Source organism: Centruroides vittatus, unplaced genomic scaffold (assembly GCF_030686945.1).
Source record: "Centruroides vittatus isolate TY-2023 unplaced genomic scaffold, ASM3068694v2 contig_10, whole genome shotgun sequence".
Classification (NCBI taxonomy): domain Eukaryota; kingdom Metazoa; phylum Arthropoda; class Arachnida; order Scorpiones; family Buthidae; genus Centruroides; species Centruroides vittatus.
This window is the reverse complement of record NW_027120658.1, coordinates 690,478-708,848: the sequence shown is the minus strand read 5'-3', so window position 1 is coordinate 708,848 and position 18,371 is coordinate 690,478. Positions and strand designations below refer to the sequence as shown.

Below are 18,371 nucleotides of genomic sequence, written 5' to 3'. Positions count from 1 at the left end.
TCCATTGTAAGAAAAATTTCCAGGTGTCAAATCTTCAGCTTGTAACTTTAGGGTAACAGTATAAAGGTATGAGAAGACGCTCTCTAATTTTTCTGTTTGTTTCCATTTGTTTTCAGTTAATGAAACACTTGGATTATCAAGGTCTTCAAGGAAGGTTTTCAATTCGAGCAACCGCTTAACCATTAAATAAGTGCTTCCCCAGCGAGTAGATTGATCTAAAATAATTTCTTTTCTAGCCCGTCTTCTCAGAATAGCATCTATTTTAGGGGTTCTAGCTACAGTAGCTACCTATCTTAATTTTGTAATGATTTTCTGAGAGTCTTTTAATCCATCTTTTATTGCTAATTGCAATAAGAGATGGATTATAAGAACAGCATATCGCATATGTTGGATTTGAAACATATTGAACGCTTCCTCCACAATATTATCTAATATTCCTCTTTTTCTGTTATAGGCTCGATTTGTGTGTCACTGGCGAATATTTCATCAATGTTTCTAATGCATTTTCATTATCTTGATTCATATTTTCAGTTATTTTTAACATATTTGAAGCATTATCTGTTACAATACATAAAAGGTGCTCCTTTTAATTTAAAAATCATCTTTTACTGCTAATGTCTTCGTAACAATTGTATTATTCTCATCAATAAATCGAACATTAATTGCAAAATAATTCACTCGATGACGAGTGCATGCATCCATTTTAATAAATATCAAGCAGATCCTTCAGGCTTTTTCGAAAGTTCATCTTTTTTCAAAACAGCCTCTTCAATTATAAGCCTTCTGATGTTTTCTCTATCTAGCGAAACTCCAAGTTTTCTCGCCATTTTGCCGTTTAAGCTTAAAAAGGCCGGTCGTAAAAAAAAAAAAAAAAAAAAAAAAAAAAAAAAAAAGATTAAGGGCACACTATCTTTCACCACCATTCCAATTATGAAATTTTTAAATTTTGCAGTCGTCATTGTTACTGTAACTTTATCCGAAGCAAAGAATTTGCACACTTGTGTTTATACCAAACTAAATTTTTGGATATTTATAATTTTAAAACAGATGAAGTGTTTCTACTTCTGTTGTCTTTTTCATTTACTTCTTGTAAAATTTTAGGATGTAGGCGTTGCAAATGTCTTTTTAGATTACCCTTCTCTTGTAGGCGCATTTTTTTTTCTCAGAACTAGCAAACGCGCTAATTTTTGCTTCACATACATTTTCCATCATCATTTTCTACAATGCATTTACACTGATAATATTTTCCATCCGTTGTAAGAGTATAATATTCAAAAACTGCTTACAGTAGGCCCCCTATAACATGGGTTCATATAACACGGATTCGTATAACACGTCGAAAAAATTGCACGCTAAACGTTAAAAAACGCTAAAAAGTCCTTTTAAAAAACACAAAAATTTTTTTCCAATTAAAAAATATAAAATTTTTCTAAAAAAGGAACTGGTGATACGAACTTCTTCTCAATGACCATCTTGCCTTCTTGGGGTGTTTCGGCTTTTTATCCACAACGAAGTAGCGCTGGAAAATGCAGATTTGAAAAAGCTTTTGAAAAGCAGATTTGAAACTTTGTCTCCAAATATTAATTAAAATTAAACAACCATCGGACGAAAAAATTAATCTCAATAAAAGTATAATTATTAAATTTAATACGAGATGGCGCCTAATGCTTCCCTCTAGAGTCAAATTTATTAGTAATTTATAATTATTATCGCCAAATTATAGCCTGATGATATACGGCAGTTGAAGTAGCGTTATTGTCGTTTTCTAATTAATAATGATAATAATGTAAACTCTATTAACATTATTATTTTTTAATACGCAACGAATAAGTTTAATAAACATAAAATTAAAATAAATAAAAAATTATTTTCGTAAATCGCCGCTAGAGTTCTCCGTACTTTGTTGTCATGTTGTAGACGTTTTAGGGATTTACGGGACGAAACTTTAATTTTTCTTAAAATGTATTTAAGAACCACAATTAAGGGGTATGATTTTATTCATTCTTCTGTTGAATTTATCTGTGGTAGACAAAATGGCGGCTCGTCTCTGATTCCAACAAACAGAAGAAAGGAAACAGTGGGGACACATGTTCTAACCTAACGTAACCTAACCTATTCTAATAAATTACCATAATTATTACCAACACAAATTATTAGAATAGGTTAGGTTAGGTTAAGTTAGAATGTGCGTCCTCATTGTTTCCTTTCTTCTATTTGCTTGAATCAGAGACGAGCTGCCATTTTAGTCACCATAAGTAAAGTTAATCCATTCTTCTTATTATAAATATTATTGTGTTAAAAACCTATTGATTTTGTTTAAATAAAAAATGTTTTGCATTAATGTAGAGAAGAAGTTGAAGTGGCAAAACAGAAACAAGAAGAATGTAAGAGAAAAGCATTGGAGATAGTCGAACAGATGATTGACAATCCCATTTCTGAAGATTGGTTTCTAAAAGCTGTAAGTAAGTTTACCTGCAAAATATTCAAAACATAATTAAACACAATATAGCAATACCTCAGTTTTTGTCGATAATCCGTCTGAAAACAATCGGCAAAATCTGAAACCAACGAAAACGGAGGCAATTATTTCCATATGAATCAATGTAAATCCAATTAATTAGTTCTAGACACTCCAAAAACACATTTTATAGAGACTTAATATAACGTTAAATACTAAAAGCAATAAGAAATTAACATAAAAGACTAATTAGCATTAAGATGAAAACAATGGAATTGTTTGGCTAGGCATGCGGGGTAATGTCTTGTCTTGTAGAAGCCAGTTGGACATGAGCTTCTAGCCTATATCGCCCCGTGGTAAAGTGTGACATAATTGTCATGTAATAGTAGTTGTATGCATTTATGATGGTTGTATTGAGGGGAATAATGCCTTCCTGAGAAATTCATTTAAGAGTAAGGGGAACCTCTGTTCAGACATTTACAGGCGTGGAAAAACCCAGAAAACTTCACCTGGCCAGCCTGCTGCTGGTGAACTGGCAAACCCAGAACCAAACTCCCAGTGTTCAGGGAACAGAACCATTGACCAATAGTGGGCCATCATAATAATGTTCACACAACGAGAAATAACACCACACTGTGCCGGAAAATACGTGGGTCACCCTTTGTTTTTGCAAAATTAGCAGCGAGGTCACTTGAGCACACTGATGAAAACTGAGACAAATTTTTCTTGAAAAAAATCAATGAAAATCGAAACCGACGATAACCGAAGTCAATGAAAACTGAGGTATTACTGTAAGTAATTGACGTAAAAGGTATGCACGAATGGTTTTAAGTGTCATATTTAATAATATTAACACACTTCATGCCAACATAAAATAAAGAGTAATTAACACATTTGTGTTGCAGTGTTATTAACAGTTATTTGTAAAGTTTCAAATATAAATGCAAGTACTTTCAACAACTTACAGTTGTCATCTTCAGGCAATATCCAATACTGTGATTTTCGAACAACTTAGTTCTTTTTTAACAGACAAAAAAAGTGTCATATTTAGCATTACATTCAATAATCTGCCTTAAAAATTTCCTGCAACTTTACATATTTGACATAAAATTACTTTTTGAGTTTTTTTTTAAAAAAGTATCTTTTACATATTATAAAATGTGATAAATTGATAAACTATGAGTTACAGTACGATATATGCGTTTATGAGTTGCGGCTCCGTATGAGATGGTTGGGATCTTGTCGGAGCAGTGCGCCCTGCCCATAGGAGTAAAAAGGCAGTCTTAAAGATTTTATTTGCTGTTAATAAAAATAATGTAAATTTGGCAGTATTTGGAATGGTTGCCAGCCACTAAATTTTCTCTGAACCCAGAAAAAGATCTCCTGCTCCCTGTCTTGATGTGTAGAATGTAAAATTCAATTATTTTGTAAATTACTTGAAAAACATGTATTAGCTTTCTAAGAAATGTAGTGATGATTTTACATTTTTATTATTTTTATAAAAATCTTTTGCATTAATACATTTTGTCTCAATGAAATACAGATATAAAATTCAATAATTTTATGTATTTATGTATAAAAACTCAGAATTTATAGATTTATTGTTTTATAATAAAAAAAATGTTACATTTATCTAAAAATCTAAAAAACAAAACTTTATAACAAATATGTAAATTTCTACAGTTCTTGGATATGCTAATGAATTGCATTTTTACATTGCAACAGTGCTAAATAGTGTTATTTGAAACATATTGAATTATTATAATATATAAAGACTAGCAGATGAGCCCGGCATTGCTCAGCAAAAAGTAACGATAGCAAAAATTAAGATTATTAGATTATGGCCAATCTTACCCGTTTTCGCCAGGTGCAAGAATCAGGTTCACCCTCTTCCGAGACTAATTAGAGAATTTTTAAATGGGTCTGAAAATATGTTTGATTTCCTACAAAAAACCCCATCTAAAATAGTACAGTTGAAGCTGAGTTCTTCAGGGTAATCCTTAAATCAAAAAATCCACTTCAACTAACACACAAGTTTTCATACTTCACTTATTTGGATAACAAAGGCTACTTTTTTTTGTTGAATAGAAAATATTTTCTATATTAAAACCTCTGTTTTTCAAAAATGCATTTAAAATATGTATTTTTCTTTTTCTTATATTCTTATTTTTCTTTTTTCAGCCTTTCTTATAAATCATTTATAATTTATAGTTATACATAGAATTACAAGGCAGTATATATAATTTTACAATAAAAATAAAATCTCATGACATTTAAAATCAAGCAATGCTTCATTTTTCATTCGATTATAAATGTAAATGCTTTGTTTCAGAATCATGAGTACTTTATGAATGCAACAATGTTTATCTATATATATAAAATTACATCCTGACTGATTCATCATTGCCCAGAGCAAACTGCTGAACCTAAAGAGCTGAAATTTGGTACACAGTTAGGGTACATCATGAAACTGCACATTAAGAATGGATTTTTGGAAATTCCTTCGTGGGGAGAGATTAAGGCTTAACTTGATGAACGACTTCCACTGCACTATTTTAGATGTGATTTTTTTTGTTTTTGATAGTAATAACTTAATTTCCAAACGTACAATATTTACCAAATCATCCAAATCGTTTGCCTGAGCAATGCCAGCTCACTTGCTAGGGTACAAGTAAAGTAAATCAATATTGTTTCAATTCCAACTTCTTTTGAATAATTATAATTTCTGTACTATTATTAGTATTCTGTACTGTATTAGTATGATTAGTGTATTTGAAGATAAAATAATAGTTTCATTAATGGAAGCATGAAAATTTTCAAAGTTTGATAGATTGATCTTAAAAGAAACATTTCCAATAAAAATTGCATTTTGTAAGTTAAACAGAATCATGCAACTTTTGCATCCTGATTCTATTTCAAATTCCAAATAATCTTACTTGCCATTATCTGAACACAGAAAGGCATGATTTGAGAAGTTCTTTACACACATGTAATACAGAAAAAAATTTTTGTTTATCTTACAGTTTTGGAAATATTAGCTTGTAACATGGACATCCTGTATAAGTGTTCAAAGTCTTTCTATTACTCCGCTCTTTTAAAATATTATATTCTCAAGATTTAATTAAATATTCTAAATGTAATAAGTGTTTTCATTTTAATTTTGGCGGATTTACCCAAATGAATTTTAATAAACTTGGTAAACAAAGCAAAAATAAATGAAAATATGCTAATTGTAAAAAGTGAATGCTTGCGTCATATTTTTTACCCTATCAAGTTGAACTGATCAGTCAGATAAAGGTACTGCCACATAGAAAGATACAGTGAGTGATCGGTTAAACCTTTTAGATTACAACACCTTAGCAAGGTTAGTGTTATAAAGTGGTTGTGAAATCTCTGACATCCCTAGACTTTGTTTTTGCAAATATTAAAAATCCAGACATGTAATTCAGACCCAATTACAGATCAACGAATGTGGGTCTGTAATATGTTCTTTTGGAAAAGTTATCCATGATATTCTATCTATATACTTAAGAGGTTATTAGAGTATCATAATGGACCTAGCTATCTTAGCTAGCCCTCTTAGTGCCCACAGGGTGGAAAGAGTTAAAAAAAAAAAAAAAAAAAAAAAAAAAAAAGCTATCTTAGCTATGAGATTGAAAGATTTGGCCTTAATAGAGAAGTTCTTCACTGTTTTTGATTTTGTCTGTTTATGCCTGTCTATCTGTATAGAACAATGCTTCTGTGGTTTGTGTGATTTTTTTGTTTGAACAAGTAGGAGTGGTACTTCATCAACAGCAACAGGTTTTAGAACTTACACATTTATTATGTTACTTCATTCTTTAAATACATTAAACAGACCTTTTTGCAAAACCAAGATGACCTGATGGGTAACCACGTTTCATGAGACCTCTGCAAACTAGTTATACATTCCCTAAGACTCTAGTTTTACAAGATATTTTCCCATGTATTACAGTCTGTGTTAAGTATGTAGATGATATCTTGATTATTTCGAGGATTAAACCTAGTACAGCTGATTTTTTTAGCTTGTGTCAATGGTACTGCATACAGCTTCACTTTAAAACTTGATCAGGAAAGTGATACTAATGGGTACCTTTTAGATTTTAATATTACTCTCCAGAAGCCTTGAAAAATTTTAAAAAATCACAAACTTATTTTGCCAGTTTTAATTAAGTATTAATGCTAATAACCTTATCAGTTTGGAGCCTGAAAAGCAAAAATAACTTGCTTTTCAAAAGTTGTTACTTGTTAGAAATAGGAATCATTTTTGAATAAGGTTTTTAATGACTGATTCTGAATAACAAATTTGATCACAATGTTTAAACAATATTTCACATATTCTTTCATGTCAGAATGTTTATTTTAGGTTACTGAAAAAAGATTAAAGTGAAGAAAAAATGTTACCAAAATCATTTGACATCATTGTCTTTCTCAATCACCTCTTCAATTTACCACTTGATCATCCTTTTTTCAATCAGCTTTTTTCTCATGTATTCTAATTAAAGCATATTTGTTTAATTTTTTTAAATATTGTTATTCAAAGTCTGAAACTTTGGCGCACAAACATCTTTAATGCTAAATATGCTTACTATATGGCATGCTGACTCAAAAAGGTTTACCTCCTATGATGTATTAGATGTTTATAATAATTGCTATGTTTAAAATGATAATGTAATTAAAATTAATTTTTTTTAAATTATTAGTCCTGCACTTAATTCATAACGAATGCTGGTTTTATAATAATAAATTAACATGCATCAATAGCAAATCCAAAAATCTTTAGAGGAAATGCAGAAAGGAACCTGCCTTACAAAATTTTTTATTACCCAAGGTACCAAATCTTACTCGGACAAATTTTCAGAAGGTAGGCAGGCCCAACTGCAGCACATGCAATGTCGTAATTCTGTCTCCAATACATTGAGATTTGAACTGATAAAATTAATTTTAAAGTTAAAAAATTTTTATTAATTGGCATGGTAATATCTTAATTAAGAGAGATAATTTTTAATAATGATACAACTATGTACCTAACAAAACTTTTCAGATAGGATAATGCTTTTACATTCCTATTTATGAAGATCTGTAGAAATGAAATATGAAAAAAATTGATTCAAAAATTAACTTAAACTAAACATAAACAAAATAGAACACATTTAAATTAAGTTAAAATTATTTATTTATTTATTTTCTTTTATTCTTTATTTCTGTTATATTTACTTCAATAACACTATTATATTCAATATCAGTCTTTTCATTTTATTATTTTGCTATCTTTACAAAATTATATCATTTGGTTAAAATTTCTAGTGTTTATGAATATTTATAGATTTTTTTTCTGTTTCTCTTCTTATTGGAAATAAAATTTTGAACATTTCTATATGCTTATTTAAAATTAATGTTTCTTTAATTTTTTAGGTAACATAATTCTCTGAATAATGATATCTATGAATAAAATAAATAACTTCAATTTAAAAATAATTATACAAAGAATAATGAATTAATCATGATTTTTGTATAAGTAACAAAAAGTATTTCTTTTATTTTTAGTGTAAAGATATTCATAGAAATGATTATGAAGATATTATTGTTGAAAGGTTTATTTCAAAATTATGTGGTTATCCATTATGTTTAAACTCTGTGTCAAATGTAAGTTCTAAAATTGTTCAACTTTTTTGCTTTTAAAATCAAGATAGGTATTTTTTGTGAATAACTTAATTGTCTATAACTTAGTTTTTAAAGTATTAATTAAATTAATAGCTTAACCAATGAGCATTTAAATAACAGAAATTAGTAATTTTGATGATTTTATTTGCATTTTTAAAATTTAGTAGTAAAGTTTGGTGATTTTTTCATCCTTTTTAATTACTTAAACATTTTAGGTTCCAAGACAAAAATATGCTATCTCGACTAAAACAAACAAAGTTTATGATATCACAGAAAGAAAGGTGAGGTTGGTTTCATTTCATTATTCTATATAAGAGATTATTACTAAAGTTGCTATTTATATTAAACGAGCAATTATTTATTGTCACATTGTTATAATGCTGGGCTGCAATTTTCAATTTATTTAATTTAAAATATATTCTCTTCACTTCAAATTAGTAGTGACTTGACCCTCTACATCATACTTTTCCTTTAACAATAGATCATCTATCAAACACTTTTCAGGGGAAAATTTTTGAATTGAACGTGACCTCCAGTTTACTTTGGAAGTTCATATTAGTTAATTGGAGCCTTCTACTGCTAAGGTTTGCATATCCAGTCTAGTCTTTCATCTATCTAACTCATTTCTCAAGATTAAGGAAAGACAGACAGATTGATGGACAGTGGAAATTTATAGATCTATAATTTTTTCAAATTGGAGCCAATTATAAAATAAATCAATTGTGTTACTTTGTTTCTCTGAAAATTTGACACATCTTGGCATTATAATGGTTCTTACTAAAGGAATTTTATGTAATAAATACAACGAACTTAATAATTATTTCAAATACCAAACAAACAGCCAGATTTTTTATCAGGTTAAAAGGCTATATAATTACTAAGCAATTTTTCAGAAGCAGGTTGCCATTTTCTTTCAGAATATTTTACAATTAAATTATATTAATTAATTTATTTATTAATTAGGATGTCATGTGACTTTGCTGTATTGTGATAGAATTGAGGAGGAGCTGAAAAGAAAGAAGCAATTCCTTCACCTGTTAGGCATTAGAGGAGACAATCCTGATGGATGCAGACAGGTGAACTTTGCATTGCTGCCTCAAAAAGATGTTAACCTAGCCACGGGAGAGATGATCCTTGCACTTGCCAACACGGAGATGCAATCCAAGAACAAGGCAATCACTATCAATTATTTTGCTTTCTGTTTTGTTCGTTTTCACATCTATTTTCTGTTTGGTGCACTAATGATGTTTTTATTTTTGACTCCTAGGCCTAAATTCTGTTAGGCATGCTCAGTTGCATTGGAGAGCACAGACATTGTCATTTTAATACTTTTGTATATTGAAAATGAAGTCATGGACTCCTATTTTTACTTTCCTGGCTCTGTTATATAAGGTAAATATGCTTAATTCATACCCCTTAAGAAACCATGCTTATTGTATAAAAATTAATGGATATAACGAATATAATAATCAACTGTATTTATTAAACCGGCATTGTAATAATCTCAAAAACAAAAAATAATTAACTTTTTCTGAAAAAACAATTTTTTGAAAAGATAATCAGTACAATTTAGAAATATTAGCTTTAAATCATACCACATTTATGCTAATTTATACTTTGAGATCTAATACTAGCAATCTTCACATATATATTTATAAGTCTTGCTATCTGTTCCGGTGCACAGTTTGTGTGCCGAAAATTTGGCATTTCATGCATTGGGATCAATGCCTTGCTGTCAGTTTTCATGACCAGCACCAGCTTTCATTTTCACTGTTATTCTTCTTCTTTATCTTTTCTTAACGTTTTATTTCAACACTCATTTTTCATTTTAGCATATTTTTAGTGGTTTCATTAGAGTTTTTAATTTCATTCCACTTTCTTTTTAGCTTATTTTTGTAAGATCTCTCCATCAGCATTTGAGATGCAGTGGTTCCCATGGATAATTTCTTCCAAGCTGCTGTAATGTAGTGTATTGGAGAAACTATTTGTAATTCAGCCCTTACTAGTGAAAGACTAAGGCTGTTTCCTTGTCATTGCTAGTTGAATCAAGAGAAGCTGAATTTTGCAGTTTCAAAAGCAGATTAAACATTTCTGGTTTTGCAAGTGGCTACGGCACCAGAACTTATTGCAAAGCTAGTATCTTGATAGCAGATTGAGATGCTTTCGATGTTGTCTTACAAGGGGAGGGCACGACCTGGGAAATTCACTTTGGGATGAGACTTGGTATATAGGTAGTACTCCTTTAGGATGTTCAATCCTCAAAACAAGAAAGCGCAATGGCCAGCCAATTTTAAGAAAAAGGCCTTTAAAAATTTGAGCTCAGCTTATGTACTAATAAGTTTCGCTAGGTCAGCAGCTGCCGAGCAGCTCAGTCGACATCGTTCTTGGCTACCGCCAAGTCGTTCAGGGTTCAAATCTCGGTCTCAATTAGTATTTTTTTTTTCTTTCTAAAAATTTTTTAAAATAAGTATTTTGAATATATATAAATATTAAAATTTTATTATAATAAATAATTTCATTTAAAAAAATGTTTAACACATATTACATGTCATTTTAATTATAATAATACAAAATAATTATAATAATAGTTATAAATAATTAGTTATGAAACAACAGTTTTCATTTATTATTCTATTGTATCAAATTTTTCGAAGGTTACTACTCTTATTAATTCTCACCACTTAAAAATAAAAAGTATAAAACATGTCTTTTATATTCATCCTTTACTTCCATTTTAACAAAAATAAACAACTAAAATGTTTCCAATTCCAACAGTATTATATAAATGAGATCCAATTTAACACTTCAGTGTGAAAAGTATCACATTAGACTGACATTTTCAACAGCAAAACAAGATTTTTCTCAAGGTCATAAAAATGCGCATGGACTTATGGACTGACCTGATATTTGGAGTGTCAGTTTACTTTTGGATTTCGAAAGAGATCATAGTGTTCCGTAATATATCACACCATAATACAAATAGTTTCAATATTTTACAGTAAAATGTCTGTGAATGAAGATACTATCAATTTACCAACAGTTGATGATGATGATTATTAATACACTTATTAATTATTTTGTATTATTATAATTAAAATGACATGTAATATGTGTTAAACATTTTTTTAAATGAAATTATTTATTATAATAAAATTTTAATATTTATATATATTCAAAATACTTATTTTAAAAAATTTTTAGAAAGAAAAAAAAAATACTAATCTGAGACCGAGATTTGAACCCTGAACGACTTGGCGGTAGCCAAGAACGATGTCGACTGAGCTGCTCAGCAGCTGCTGACCTAGCGAAACTTATTAGTACATAAGCTGAGCTCAAATTTTTAAAGGCCTTTTTCTTAAAATTGGCTGGCCATTGCGCTTTCTTGTTTTGAGGATTGAACATCCTAAAGGAGTACTACCTATATACCAAGTCTCATCCCAAAGTGAATTTCCCAGGTCGTGCCCTCCCCTTGTTAGTGATATTTTGATGTACCATTTCAGATTTAAGTGTTATGGAGTCTGATATTTTCCATAACTACAAATTTTTTGTCTCTGAATTTGTGACAACATGGTCCACATAATTCAAACCTACGTGTGGCAGTTTCCATATAAACAGCACACGGATAGGCAACTCCCAAAATTTCAGATGTATTTGATTGCTTTATCATGTTTCCTGCATGATTACACATCCATGTTTCACAAACTTGACTGAAGTGATGTTTCAAAGATTTGAAAAAGGATTGATCCAGTGGCTGGAGGTTATAAGACATGTGAACTGGTAAAGAGAGCATAATGATACTGTATTCTCATACAAGTCTAATTGTGTGTATATTTTTGACATGCATGGTATGGCCATCTAAGATAAGAAGCATTTGTTTTTTCTTGCTTTTTTGCAGTCTAGTGTATTTTATAAAATGTTCTTCTAACCATTCCATTAACAATGTGGCCATTATTCATCCATTGTCATAACAGATTTATTTAGTATTAGGTGGGCTTTCTTTTTTGAAATCATCTGTTATTCTTTTTATTTTGAAAATGAGTATTGGTGGTATGAATCCTTTCACAGAATTCATACAACGAATATAAGTTGTATTTGTACCACACTCTCCACTTGTTATAGTGCCAACTGGGTATTTACCTTTTTGAGCCAACACTTTAGACAGCTTATGGACTGTGCTAAGGCAAGTCTCATCTACATTATATATTTCACTTATGAACTTGACTCAATAGCGAAGCCTATAGAAGACATGCTAGTAACCGTGAAACATCACATGACAAAGTTGCATGATTTGTGTGATATTGTTTTATTGCACACACTTGTGAGATGATCTTATATCTTGAAAACAAAGTCTTGGACCCCATATTTTATTACATTTTTGGATTCCTTGTTACAATTATTGGGAAACAGCAAAGTTTAATCAGAATTGATCAAAAAGATTTTGAGAAAGAACACAATTCTGAAAGCCTTATAGAAGAGGCTTCACTAATGCTCCACCACAATAATTATTATATTTAACAATAAATGGAAGGCTGGTGGCTTGCCTCGTGACAAATTGCTTAGTAATTATTTAGCCTTATAGTTTGATAAAGAATATGGCTGTTCGTTTGGTAAAGGAATTTTAGTTTTAATACAAAAACAAAAATTTCTTTAATTTATAAATTTTATGTTATATGTTACATGCTAACTATTTTTATAATCCTGTAGAAAAATTTGGGGAACCAGGTTGAAAATTAAAGCTCAGCAAAAATGTCTAAATACAGAAAACTTTTGAAAATTGTGGCATAAGAATACTGGAACCAGATTTGACAGTAAGACTCAACATCTGAATAATAACCTAACATTACACAGACTACAACTACAGGAAGTTTTGAATAAAACAATATCAGTGATAATAAATCAGGAAAACAAGTATCATCACAGCTTTGAGGTTTATTTTGTGCCTTAAGTTTCTTCACTATGTTGTGGAAAGGTGTCTAATGTTCAGCCAAATTATTGTAGGTGTAATGACTTTAAGGCACAAAATAAAGCTCAGACCTTTTTTTGTGGTGATGCATGTTTTCTTAATTTATTATCATAGTGACATTGCATCATCCAAAACTTTTTATTGTAATGCACCATTCAACAGCCTGGAGTTAAATCTAATGAAACAGCATTACACAAACAGCAATGAAAAAGTGCATTGGTCAGTTGCTAGGTGTGGACTTTTAAAATGGACAAAAATTATACAAACAGGTTAGTTTGAAACATGATTAGCATAACAAAAGTTCCAAATTACTATTCATCAGTGAAAAACAAAATTTGTTATGAGCAATGAACTGTTTACAGGAGATTAGTAAAAAAAAACCACAAAAATGTGTTAATGATGATAAACTACACAAAAAGTATAAAATTCAGACTATAATTAATCCACATCAAAAATGAAACCAAAACAAATGTTCACAAAACTTTCTTAACAATTGGGCAACTTAGCTCTTACTTAGAGCTGCCGCAAACTACAGGAAGCGAGAGCTAGCATACGCTCGGTCACGCTCCCAAGCCCCGCCTTTTTTCCCATGATGCTATGGGCCATTTTTGCTAGATAAGCTACTTGGGCATGAAGCAGCCACAAACTACACAATGTTTGCTCGTGTAGCGTAGTCCACATGATGTGGATTCTACAGGTGTGGACTGGCTATAGAACAAAGATTTTATTATAACCTATACTTGTAATCAGTCAGTTTTCGTTCCAGTTTTCGTTCAACTTTGAAACCTCATGGGAAAAATATGCCTACTAGTTAAGCCTAACTAGGCTTAAGCCTTTTTATAAATAGCTATTTACTATTTGAATATACAATGTTTATATCATTTTCTTTTCAATACTGAATGTATTAATCATGTAATTTATGTACGTCGATAAAATTCTATTATTTTTTTTTTGACTTGTGTCATGTTTATGTAGTCATCCATTTTCCCCTGCTCTCTCTTGCTAGTGTAACTGTTCTCATTGTTGAATTCTGTGAACAGTGAGAGTACTCTCGTATCGCTGCTCTAGCAAAGGAAAAACCACATGAGCAAGAAGAGAGGGATGGGGTCTTTGACATCATTGGTTGTGCTAGGCACGTTTGCTAGCATTTTGCTTTTGCAAAGTGCTAGTTTGCGGTGGCTCTTAGAATTATTCCTCCATTAAAACTGACCAAGTAGAACAAAACTTGATTAATCACAACAAAAGAAAAATTCTTATGATCTAAACCACATAATGTGATACCAAAAAATTCCAGGAAATTCATTTTTATCACTTGATCTGAAACTCTCTTCACTTGTGCTCAGAAGCTTCACCTTGTGTTCTTCATTGTCACTGGGGTTTTATATGCCTTGATGTGATGTCACAGTTAGCTATGCAATTCTAACTCATTTACATACTTATGCACTAATAATTATTTTGTTTTCTATGCAATCATTTTAGGTTATAATTTTCTTTTCAATCTTCCCAAAAAAAAGGTTGAGTTTTTTAAGATTAGCAAAAATGATTTAAGAAACAATTCTTTAACTTCACTTGGAGATTTCTTAATCCAAGAAGCCTTGTTAGATTGGTGAAATTTGTGTTACAAGTGTCAGTCATGCAAACAGTACAAATTTTTATTATTTTAGAATTCCATTTAGGGTGGTGTGGAATTTTTGTCCTTCAAACAAAATAAAAATCTCCAAAATAAATAATAATGATAACTAAATAAAAGCCCCAGAAATAAAAGATAATGTTGACTCCTTACACTATAATTATAGTCTGTGTAATGTTCATATGTTGAGTCTTACTGTCATATCTGGTTCCAGTATTCTTATTCCACAACTTCAAAAGTTTCCTTTATTTAAATGTTTTGCTGAGCTTTACTTTTCAACCTGGTTATACCAGGTTTTTTTTAATGGTATTTCAAATATTTTTCAGTCATCAGACACTTCATAATAGAATAATTTTTGACGAGACTATGTCTGATCTCCAAAATTGCACTGCTGTCAATGGCTGCACACCTTAGAGGTATGAAGGAGTACATGTCAGAAGTTGCAATTTGGCACAGAGTATTTGATGCCCAAATCATGTGCACATAAAATAAACCAGACTTGTAGGTAGTCAGAGGACCAAGAACTAGGTCAAAATAAAATACAAAATCCTGAGACTGTTTCTACAAACAGGCATGAGTGAGAGATTTGTGTATGAGTTGCTCATGCTCTCCGAAACATAGTCTCGTCCCAAGAATGGCTTTGCCGTTTTCCTTTTGATAATTCTATATTCACCTGACAGTCACGTGAGAGCCTGTAGTATGTCATGTAACATGATAACTGATTGACTAATAATATGCCAAAATTTTAAAAAATGGGATATTATTTTATAAATACTCTATTTTTAAATCATTATATTTCCAAAATTGGGTTTGTATAAATACACCACAACAAGACCAACACTAGCACTATGAAAAGAAAAATTTACTAATGTTTTCATCTATATGAAATAGACATCATCAGGTACAAATGATATAGAACAAAATGGTTAACAAAAACAATTTTTGTTAGCTGTTTTGTTCTATATCATTTGTACCTGATGATGTCTATTTCATATAGATGAAAACATTAGTAAATTTTTCTTTTCATAGTGCTGGTGTTGGTCTTGTGCTTAGTGTATTTTTAAATTATGTTTATATTAATTATTTGAATTGATAACATTTGATCTATTGATCAAAAGTAATCAAAGACATGAAGTCATGTGATAATTATCTGATATCACATGATAATTTTATTTTCACATGCAGTTACATGATAGCCTTCACTATGTCTTATCACATGATGCATGGTTTTTTCAAAAAGTTCCATACTCTATTTTTAATTCATTTTTTGGATGTATCTACCACCATGGAATTGTCCTTGTCTCCTTCAAAGTACTCTCCTCCTTAATCAAAACACTGCTTCCAGTAGTATTGTCATTTCTGTAAGTACCACCTGTTAAGCATTTTTCAGAATCACTTGTGGAAGAAAAATTCAGAATGCTCCTGCAAATATTTTTTTATGTCTTCAATTGTCTGAAATTTATATTCTTTCAAAGTGGATTTCAGCATAGAAAATATAAAAAAGTGTGCAGGAGCAAGGTCAGGTGAGTAGGGTGGATGGGGAAGGGCAGGTTTTCCTGTTTTAGCTAAGAAATCACAAATTAGCAGAGACAAATGTGCCAGCACATGTGTCTCTGCTAATGATGCAAGAAGTTTTTTCTAGAGTTTAGGCCTTTTCTTTCTGACACTTTTTCATTGGTATTTTAGCACTTCCAGATAATAGTTTTGATTCATCATTTGTCTGTCTGGTAAGAATGATGCACAGTGCCTCTGATGTCAAAATAAAAACATCATGATTTTCACCTTTGACCTGACCTGTTGTACTGTCTTCAATCGTGGCAACATTTTCTCAGCCCACTGTGATGACTGCCTTTTCATTTCTACATTGAATCCATACACCCAAGTTTCATCACTGATAATGATTCTTTTCATGAAGGTCCATCCTTATTGGCACAATCCAAAAGATCCTGACAGATGCCTGAGTGTCTCTCTGATTTTGTATCAGGAGTCATGGCACAAACTTTGCACTGACATGATGCACCTGCAATTTTTCTTTGAGGATGCTATAGCATGATCATATTGAGATGTTACACTCTTTGACAAGTTTCTGAACTGTCAAATGACGATTACAATGCATGGCTTCACGAACTTGTGCAATGTAAGTGTTGTCAGATGATGTAGATGGTCATCATCATCATCATCATCTGCTAACTACCAACCATCCTTAAATCTCTTGAACCACTCGTAACATTGCATATGAGTAAGACGTTTATCACCATAAATCTGCTTCAGCATTTCAAAATTTAAGATGGGTCTCTGTAAACATTTTCTTAAGTTTACAGCAAAATTTGATGCTGATCCACTGCTCTTGCAAATCACAGATCATCCTCTACACGCATGTAAACAAAAATCCATAGTACAGAAAGTAATTGCAGCAGAATAAGATGATGGCTGGCAGGTTATGAAGGAAGATCACTGCTACCAAATGCACATGACCATATATTGTTGCCAAATTGCATTGTCACACTATTTGAAATGTTCCAGAACCTTTTGAACAGACCATGTATGTTAAAATTTTAAACATGAACTACAGTAGAGACTCGTTAATCGGAACTCCGGTAATCGGAACGATTTTCACTCGGACTGTGTCGTGCTGAATCAAACGTTTTTGATACTAAATTTACTTCTAAAGTATAATTTTCATGTTTTTATATTCTTCAATATATTTATTTTGTTTGTACAAAATAAAGAAATAATTTTTAACGATACGATAGCCTCGATTATTATTATAAAAATTTTCGTTAGGCTTAAAATCGACGAAAATTCAACACGAAGTGACACGCAACGGAGAAAAATTTGAACATCAGACAGGTTAATATATTTATTCGTACATAATCGGTAATCAGAACAAATCACTAATCTGAACAACCCCAGTCCCCAATTGATTCCGATTTTCAGTTCTCTACTGTATTATTTTATAAATACTCAATATTTTTAAATAAAATCTTCAAAAAGCAAACAGGTGGTGGTCAGCTCTCAAACAAGCTATTAAACGTATGCAGACTTCTAGATTTTTCAGTAGCTTGGTGCCACACCAAGCTACTGAAAAATTTAGAAGTCTGCATATTCTCTTTTGTTGTAAATCTAGGTGACAAAATGCCAATTACATAAGTCCAAAGGATTCAACAAATTTTTTCAAAATTTAAGACTTTCATAGTACTCTAACACTACATCAACTGCTGTATAACATTGGTCTATTTATTGATAAAAATAATTATAAATTACTGATAAATTTGACCCTAGAGGGAGGTGTTAGGCACCATCTCGTATTAAATTTAATAATTATAATTCAATTAAATAATTTTAGATTAAACTAGAAGAAAAGAATGGGCCCGGAACAGGACTCAAACCTGCAACTCCCACTTGCTGTGCAGATGCATTGCCAATTACGCTACCTAGACTTCTGGTCTGATATCCACTTCCTGTATATTTAACATTATTGTTATAATGATAGTTATATTTATATCGATGATATAAATTTTGATCTTAGATGGCACCTAACACCTCTCTCTAGGATCAAATTTATTAGTAATTTATAATTGTTATCACCAAATATATAAACCAATGTCATACAGTAGCTGATGTAGTGTTGTTGTAAT

General features: G+C 30.8%; 1 protein-coding gene across 4 annotated transcripts in view; it reads left to right on the top strand.

Annotated features, from left to right (window-relative positions):
• The first annotated feature begins 1,889 nt into the window (after positions 1-1,889).
• LOC136970130 (putative RNA polymerase II subunit B1 CTD phosphatase RPAP2 homolog) overlaps positions 1,890-18,371 on the top strand; it is a 37,040-nt gene continuing 20,558 nt past the window's right edge. For 3 of the 4 annotated variants that reach the window (XR_010879958.1, XM_067264668.1, XM_067264733.1), the window contains exons 1-4: positions 1,890-1,986; positions 2,347-2,458; positions 8,024-8,122; positions 8,356-8,426. Coding sequence is in view for 3 of the 4 variants with exons in the window: in XM_067264668.1 (XP_067120769.1) it covers positions 1,961-1,986; positions 2,347-2,458; positions 8,024-8,122; positions 8,356-8,426 (308 nt within the window). In the remaining variant the exon portion in view is untranslated. The remainder of the gene's footprint in view (positions 1,987-2,346; positions 2,459-8,023; positions 8,123-8,355; positions 8,427-18,371) is intronic. The other variant, XM_067264559.1, reaches the window with a different exon arrangement.